This window comes from Geospiza fortis, unplaced genomic scaffold (genome assembly GCF_000277835.1).
Source record: "Geospiza fortis unplaced genomic scaffold, GeoFor_1.0 scaffold346, whole genome shotgun sequence".
NCBI lineage: Eukaryota > Metazoa > Chordata > Aves > Passeriformes > Thraupidae > Geospiza > Geospiza fortis.
In genome coordinates this window covers 2,959,852-2,969,077 of record NW_005054361.1, presented here as the reverse complement: position 1 = coordinate 2,969,077, position 9,226 = coordinate 2,959,852, and the positions used below count along the sequence as shown (strand labels likewise).

Below are 9,226 nucleotides of genomic sequence, written 5' to 3'. Positions count from 1 at the left end.
CTACACGAGGATGCATTTGTGCAAAGCTGTCTTCATAAATCTTTAGGGCACGTTCATAGAGAGGCAAAGCTTCAATCTGTTTTTTCTTTGGGTAGCAGAAAGTTCCTTTGTTACAGATGTGTATTTCTTTGATACAGATGTGTAATACATAGGATTTTTCTTGCCAACATAGTATCAATGCATCCTAGATGCAGTATCATGCCTACCATTCACAGCAATTATCTTTTCCCTGCATTTTTCTTGCCAAATATGCTTTCCATGTTTAAAATGGAACCCAAGAATTTGCAAATACTATAAGGAATTTCCCTTTTCAATACGATCAAGTTTCTTTAGTTTCATTTTGGTACAAGTCATAAAAAAGCCTAAGACAGGAAAAATAAATGTTAGGCATGAAAAACTTACCATCTGACAGTAAAGGACAGCCAGGTTCACCAGAGCAGTTGCTACACTTGGGTGTTTTGCACCAAATGACTTCTGTCGAATTTCTACTGCTAGCTCATACAGAGGAACAGCCTTGTCAAGCTTTCCCTAGAAATAACATGAAAAAAATTATTAATTTCTCTGGTATCAAGATGGTAACAGCAAAACCTATTTTAAACAAAAGCCTTGGAGAAGATCTAATTATTTCTAGAATAAGGGGATAACTTTGCTAAATAATATGTATATTCTGCATAAATTATTTATCATGACTATTTATTAGAACCTAATTTTCAAAAATACTGGGCATATTCAACTCCCAGTTAATGTGTTTCTCGGCTAGGTCTATTTCTTCCTTTCTTAATTTATTTTTTGCCCACAAGTGTCCCATTGAGAAGGCTGTAAAAAGAATTTTCATTTGTACTTTTACTGAAATAATTGTCTCCACTGACTTTTAATTTGTGCTCCTTCAAACTAGCAAAGGGTTTTTTGATGCAAATATTGAGTGGTTTTGCAGCTTCCAGCAGCATGAAAATTAGAAGCTGAAGTGAGCAGAAAATAACATGACCCAAAACCATTCAATGCAGACAATAGCAGGTAAGAATTATTTAGCAAAAACATGAGCAAATTTTATCTAAGAGATTATGAAGGTCTTTTTTCTCTTTGAAGAACAGTGAAATGTGAAAATATAAAATAAATAAAATTCTTATAACCCATGGAACTTGATCTTGGTTCAACTGTTGGAAACAAAATATCACTATTAAACTAATAATACCTAATGGTTACAACAACCATATACAAACACAAATATTCATAACACATTTTGAAATTAGAAAATGCAGAAGTTTATATTAATTTTACTCCACAGAGTGCTTTTTTCACAGGAGTAATGCTCATCTTTCACTGAGTCAACAGAAGTTGAAGGTGGCTCAGCCAGACAGTTTATTTGTGAGCTGCTATCTCCCTCATAATTCTAAAAGTTGCCCTTAAACTGACTGTAAACTTCAAGGCCATTGTGTGAAAATAACTATTCCTACACCCTAAAACATGATTTTTTCCATTAAGACAAAGACATTACAATTAATTTAGGTGATCAGAAGAGATAACAGATGTGTGCTCACCATCTTTTTGTACAGCACGGCCAGGTGTTTCACAGTGTAAGCCAAGGAGGGATGGTCTGGAGCTAAGGCTCTCCTCCTGATGTCCAAGGCTTTCTCATAGAGCTCCTCAGCCTTGTCATAGTGCTTCTTCTCATTGTACAGGGCTGCCAGGTTGTTCAGAGACTGCGCGCAGTCTGGGTGGTCGGATCCCAGCACTCGCTCCCGCATTTCCAAGGAGCGCTTCAGGAAAAGCTCTGCTGTCCTACACAACAGATTTGCTCATCAATACTTTAAAGCTGGTAACATCTGTACAGGCTGAAGTGCCTGTTTGAAACAACAAACTCAGCCTTGGAAACTCATAGTAGAATCTGTTCAGAACTGACAAAGTAGAAAAGACTCTGTGTAATGTCACTGCTGAAGCCAAGAGCACATTTAGCTCATGACAGTAGGGTGCTACTATTTCATTTCAGCTTTACAGCAGCTCCTCTATCAAAACTACAGGTGATCCCCCCATAAGACTGACAGCATCCATTTTTACTAGGCAGCTCCTCATCATCACATCCACACAAACCCTGCCACGCTATTCTCAAGAGGTCAGCTTAGTAAATCAGAAAAATCCACTTTATGTTAGAGAAAAAAAAGACCATTTAGACACAGAACTATCGGTTCAATTCTGGAGCTCTTAGAGAAGTGTCAAAAGGTGTTCACTCTATGCAAGGGCTTTGTGACAAATAATTATTCATTAAGTGACATATCCTTCTGCCACTGATTTCATTTTAACTACATGAAGTCTTGGACTTACTGGTTCAGAGCAGGAATATCCATTTTAAAAAGTTCCTAAAACCTCCACTAGAACAAAGTTTATACCTTTTTCCACCTATGAAATAGTGGAGATACAGCTGCTCTTGAAGTAGGTTGCGTTTAACAGGAACTACATATGAATAACATGGAATATTGAACAATCTTGTATGAGATTAGGTAAAATATTGCTCCTCTATAATCTGTCATTTCATGAGGGTAAACTGATGAAAACTCCACATGTCTAACAACTGTTAAAAATCAATTCCTTCACTGTAGAGATCGTGATTCTGTATGCAGATCCTAAATAATTATATACTTCTCTAATTATCCAAAAGCTAAGGGTACCTTAAACATCAGGTACAGGAAGAACTGGAAGTAGAAATACTTCCAGAACTCACTCTGTGCTTTTTTGCTGGGCACTTTTGTTCTCTGAAAAGACTCAGTTCAGTAGAGTGGGATTTAGGTTACTTCACAATTCCCTCATAACACATAGCTTAGATTCCTCTGTCAGCTAAAGAAGTTGATATGAAGAGTGGTTAAACAAACAATCAGCACCTTGACCTTTTATTCCCCTTCTTCAACACCCTTGTTTATCTCTGTCTGCTTTTAGAACACCTTTGTGCTCTTCTGGCCCTTTCAGGCTTTTAGTGGGATGTCACGGTAAAAGCTGAGGGATTACAGGCACAACGACTATTTAGTTCATGACTTCTTGTAACACTGTCATAGAAAAACAACAATCCTGCTGTTCAAAGATGAACACTGCAAAAGAGAGTTAGAAAATAGTGAAGCTGAGCAGAGAAGGCAGAAGTTTGAGAGAGAACTGGAATTTGCACCAAAGGCTAATTAACTGTGGAACGTCAATTCTGAATGCAGGAAGTGCACTGACTTGGTAAATACTCACATGCCAACAGCACCAAATAGAAAATAGGAGTGAATTTCACAGTCAACAAAACCCAGTAGAATGAATAAGGGACAAGTATTTGATCATGTGTCTGCATTTACTGCTAGATCTCCCTGCTCTGCCTCCACTCAGACATCTGAGAACATCTCAGACATCTGAGAACACTCAGTGGATGTGTCACAATCAGTGCAACTCACTCAAGATTATTCTGCAGGTAGTAGAGGACTCCAAGCTCATTTAGGGTTCGAGCATTATCTGATGTATCCTTGCCTAACGTGAGCTCTTCCAGCTGCAGGGCTCTTTGACGCAGGAGAGCAAAGCCACACTACAGAAAAAAGAAGGAAATGTAAGCCAGTCACCAGTACACTTAAAGTTTAACACTAAAGATAGAAAACCAAGAGTTTGGTGCCTAAGTAGCACAATAATCCTCCTTAAATTCTATTTTTGAGCTACATGGCAAATGCTTACTTACAATCTATCAGCACATTGCACAAAAAATGTGAAATGTTGGTGAAAATTTCCAGGCAATACTGTGCAGTCACACCTCTCTCCCTGTATCAGACATGCTAATTTGCTTAAACTCCACAGTTCAAATAACAAATTCAGATCAAATTCTTAGGTTTAGAACCTCAAAACTTAAAATCAATTTAACCTCCAATCCTAAACACCACATACAAATGCATATAAAATACTACTCATGGCTTCACATCAATCTGTTTAAAATGGGCAAGCAAGTTAATGCTTACAAACAAAATAAATCAAAGTAAAAAAAAGTGCAGCCATTTTTACACACTCTGCTTATTTTTGATCTTTGCAGTTTTGATAAAAATATTTTTGCAGAAGAACTCATTACAGAAATAGACCTAATATTCATGAACCAAATTAATTCTTATTTAATGACTGTGGAAATAGCAACATGTTTATGGGTTTTTACTACTTTCATTAGAGCTACAACTTGAGCTCTGGAGTTATTAGCTGAACTCTTACAGTACAGGCATTACGTGATAAACTCTTAGCTCAAAAATGACAAAAGAAACCCTGTAGCTGAAAAAAAACACAGGAGAAGAAAACAGGGGAAAACTCTGTATGTCACCTAATACTTTTACTGGAATTTTCCATTGCAGTAACCACTGCATTCACTAGTAGGATAAATGCCTGAACTATTCTGGAGATCACCATTTTCCACTGTGACTTTGACACACAGTTGTATTGGTTGTAATTCTGCATCTCTGAAATGTATATAGCCACTTCTTTCTTTTCAACTTTCAACTCCATTCCAGTTATACTGACACATCTCCACTTCCAGCAGAGTTGAAAGGACAGTTACCAAAGCTGCTGCTAAGGTACTTCACTGCCTATGCCCACAATTATCAAAAGCCCATGAGCATTCTCAGCTCTGCAGACTAAATTTATCATCTGTTTAGCACACATCTGTTTAGCAACATGCCCTGTACCTCTTCTTAAATATCAATTACTGCCTTACCAGACTGCCTTTCTGCCTTGCTGCTTTCTGGCGTATTTTGAAGGACTTTTTCCTCAGTTGCTCAGCTTGTTCATATCTGAAAGTAGTTATTTGGAGTGTGAGAAGAATGTCAAATGTGGTATCAATAAGCATCCTGGAAAGATTCTAAGTTACTCAAGTGTACAGATTTGAAAATTTAAGATTCTTGAAAATAATCACACATTTTCAAATATAAAATTTACAAAATGATTAGGGACAGACAATATTTCTCCTTTATGTCTGGAAGTTTTTTTTTTAAACTAAGCACAAAAGTTGGCCCCTCCTATGTGACCTGCTACAAGAATAGAGAGGGGATGCTCATGGTTGCATTTGAACATATGAAACTGAAAAAAAAGAACCAAAGAAAAATTCTGGCCTCAGGACAAAAACTTTTGCTGTTAATTTTTTTTTTGTACTACCTCCACATAAACCAAAACCAGCAGTGAAATTAAGCTTACTTGTTCTGCTTTTGGTACAAGGTTGCAAGTGCGTCAAGTTCACGGGCCACCCGAGGGTGTTCAGCTCCATAGGCGTTCTCAGAGATTTCCAGTGCCTGCTTATACAGCTGTTCAGCATTTCCAAACTTCTTCCACTGAACATACACCCCTGCCAGCTGGTGGAGTGACTGTGCCACCCTGGGGTGGTCTGGATCCAGCGCGGTCTCTCGAATCTCCAGAGAGCGCTGCAGAGGAGCTACAGCCTGGAACAGCCAAGTCCAGAGCGTGAGGGCAGCAGGCAGCATCCTCTATGCTGCAATAACTTGACTGCTGCCACAGAAAGCACACACTGAGCTCTGCCTCATTTGCCTTTTTGCTGTTACAACAATCTCTAAATGTACTTACCTGACTGAGAAGACCTAGGTCCTTAAGAAACCGTCCCAGGGTCTCATAAAGATCAGCCAGGCAGATCATACTTTCCTCTCCCTCACTGCTTTTTTCATATTCTTTCAAAGAGTCAAAATACTCAGCTGCCATAGAGCTCTTATCTTTCCCAACCAGCTGCCAGTAACTCAGCAATTCTGCAAAATGTCCCCTGTTTTAACAAGGAAAAAAATCTTATCTCTGATACCTCTCTATTCAGACTGATGCTAGCTTAGGAAAAAAGGCCTACATGCACAAATGTTGTTGTTATGCTACAGCATCTAAAGAGACATACCATGGAGACTAACACTATTCAACAGCAATATTTATTCCTTTACCACCCCCCAGGGTGTAACAGAATAGAAAAAATACATTATTTATATGGAAACAGCATTTAGCACTTCAGCCTCTACTGAGTATTTGAATCTGTCACTTTCTGGTTTATATTGACAAAAAATTACTAGAAATGTTTATAATGGCCAAAGCAGTTTCTACCTTTGTACCTTTTGTAAAGGTTTTGGGACACAAAGAGATTCAAAAGACACTTGTGTAGCTTTTGCTTATCACCCTGCTGTTGGAAGAGCCAGGGAAGTTCATCTGCACTTCTCCAAGTCACTCGGTCTTGACTATTGAGAGAAAAACAAATGTAAATTAAAACTCTGACAGGTCTAGCATCTTGTAAATTTGCAATGAAAACCAGGCAAGCATACAATTTCCACACCTGAATGTCTGAAAGATTACTGTAAGACCTATGTACTCCATTTTCTTATATGTTCATTTTAATTTCACCTCAGAGGGCACTGGAACCCCCAGGCACTCTACAGGAAGCTGCTTCTCCATCCCATATGGGCTAATCTACACCTGCCAGCAGGACTGCAGCCCTGCAGCAGCCAATTGTCCCTTTGTGCGTCCTTTGTCTGGCACACTGTGGCCCTCTTGGCTTTCTCCTACCCAACAGCAGATGCCTGGAGGAGCAATAAGCAGCAGCCCACAGCTGGGACACTAACTTGGGATGTAAATGCAAATCAGTTTTCAAGCTGGATATGAACTTGTAGATGTTCAGTTGTCCTACCAGATTTCTTCTTGTCTATGTGCTAATTGCTTGCTGAACACAAGTGGTTTTCTGCTTCAAGTCCCAAGCAAACTCAAATTTCCTAGCATTTACTGGGAAATCCATGGGGGTTGGAGACCACAAAAATTCATGGGAGGTTGGAGACCACAAAATAATTGATATGGTATAAATTCATGCCCTACATTTCCCAACAATCACTTTATCGTATACTCATTCCCCTTCACAGACCTCATTCTTTTCCAAAACCAAAAAGCAACATATCAATAAGTAAACTTCTAAGCTGACAATTTTGCATAGTTATTTTGCCATAATAATGTACTAAACTCAAAGAAATTATATGAAGAAACCAAAATATCTATGAGGCATGAAATCTGCAATTTAGCACTTCCTGAAGAATTCTGACCTACCTTAACTGCATGGTGAAATATTCCACTAGTTTTTGTCTATAGGCAGAAATAACATTTTCACCTGCTTCCATATACTCTAGTTTTACCATCTCCCAGGCCTGAAAGAAAATATAATTAAAAGAAAGAGAATGCATTTAATTTGTTTAAGTGCTGATGATACACAGGGTGATGAAATACATCTCATATTGTAGAACTGAAAATCTTCCAATGACAAAGGCACTACAAACAAATTGTCTTGCATTAGACCACAGCTCTGGTTATTCAAGAAATATTCCTTTCTCTTTCAATTCTTCTTGGTTTTTTTGGGAAGCCAATGTTTTCTAGGATACATGGAGTTAACAATTAATAGATTAGAAATTTATGAAGATTTGAAAGGCCAGATTTTCAGCAATACTGGTTTATCATAGTTCTGGTAGTTTTCAAGGTGTTTCTAAACCCAAGGAGAATGGATGAGCAAACATACATTTCAAGGCCTAGGTAGCTAACAACAGAACTTAGCTGAAAAACAGGGGTTGGAGTCAGGAGTTGGAGTTTCACTTGCACATGTTTAGAATTACAAACTTTACCTGGAGGTGCTGGAACTTCAGCAAACCACAGCCATATGTCAGCAGACACATTTTGTGCAGGCTATGAAGGAGTGAGGCCAGCACTGCAGAAGTCAGCTCAGGATAAAGCTCCATCAGCTCTGACTCACTCACCCCATTGTGGCTGACACCAATGACACACAGTATCTGCATGAAGCAGAAAACAAGATTTCACACAGTTAGCAATATTTCCTAGAGAGCTTAGTTACACTGAAATCTCAAGAAAAATACTGTTTATCACTGTGATAATTTTACAGCCAAAGGAAAAAAACCCTGCCTATACAGGGTCTCATAAAGATCAGCCATCTCCATCTTCTCAAAGAAGAGACCTCAGTGCTAATGGTTTAATATTCTAATAGATAAAGCACCAAATGGGACACTCTGGGACAAACAAATGGCTCCTCAGACTTCCCAGAATGAAAGAAGTAGCAAGTAAGAGTATTGCGCACTAATTAAAAAAATGTTTTGCATGAGAGGGAAATTCTGCAAAGGTAGGAAGAGGAGTCAGAAATGTAATAAGCAATGCCTGTATTCATAAGACACCATGTTTTGATTGCATTTACTATGCTCAATGAAATTAATCACTAGAGGCTGGTAGTGATCAGCAAGGAAGTGCTAATTCTGTATCACATCATAGTGAAAAAGCCCTACTTTATTCTGTGAGACAACAGCTCAGTTGTATTTAACACAAAGTAGTCATACATTCTATAATTATCCAACAGATGTAATTACACTAATTTAATTGTCCCTTCTATACTAATAATTACACTAATAATAATTGTCCCTTCTATACAATAATCTCTGAATCATACATATGAACTAATATAAATTTGTATTTACTTTTAAGTTAAGGAAAACTCTTTACAGGGAAGAGTATTCATTACCTGTAGAAACAGTGATGCATTCTCTGCTTACCTCTCTCAAAAGATCTTTCTCTTTATCACTCTGCAATGAATCCTGAATTGATCTCAGAACAAGCCTGTACAGTGACACTGTGTCTTGACACTGACAACACTGCTGAAGAATCTCATCAATGTTTCCTGTATTTCCAACACTGAGCAGAAGGACAAAAAGGGTAAGGTTTAGCATAATAAATTTGGCTGAGTAAGACTGATTTGAAACTACAGAAGAGTTCTATCTCAAATATTCTCTGGATTTCTACTGGGTTCAAAAGGTGCACAGCACCTGGTGAGATTTCAACAAAGAAGAGGTGAATTCTTGCAAACCGATTTCTGTCACATTGTCTGATTTTTCTAAATAGCTGCAACAGTTTTATTGAAAAACCTAGGCTGCAGTGTTCTTTTCTCCAGAAGGAGTACAAGCAGGAACATCAGGATGGATAAAGATAAAACCACATGCTGCTACTTCATTTAATGCATTTACAAAGCACATTTTCAGGAGCAATTAAGTCTTCTAGAACATAAAACATGAACAAAAATAATGAAATCAGTCACCTGGAGTAAATTACCAATTAGTGTATCATCTTCTGGGAGCCTCTTAACTAAAAATGCATCTTTCTCAACAAGAAGAAGTCTAGGTTAATAAGAAGCCAATGCACTTATTAGGTATTCTCTTGCACAAAA

The 9,226-nt window shown here is 38.0% G+C and overlaps 1 protein-coding gene across 1 annotated transcript in view; it reads right to left on the bottom strand.

The window, feature by feature from the left end:
- Positions 1-9,226, bottom strand: part of NPHP3 (nephrocystin 3) — a gene marked incomplete at its 5' end in the record, with an annotated part of 25,532 nt that overhangs the window by 1,904 nt on the left and 14,402 nt on the right. The window contains 11 exon segments of the mRNA XM_005423978.3: positions 2-85; positions 403-528; positions 1,539-1,779; positions 3,417-3,544; positions 4,703-4,778; positions 5,179-5,420; positions 5,563-5,752; positions 6,084-6,206; positions 7,060-7,157; positions 7,626-7,790; positions 8,559-8,697. Of these exon segments, the coding sequence (XP_005424035.1) occupies positions 2-85; positions 403-528; positions 1,539-1,779; positions 3,417-3,544; positions 4,703-4,778; positions 5,179-5,420; positions 5,563-5,752; positions 6,084-6,206; positions 7,060-7,157; positions 7,626-7,790; positions 8,559-8,697 (1,612 nt within the window).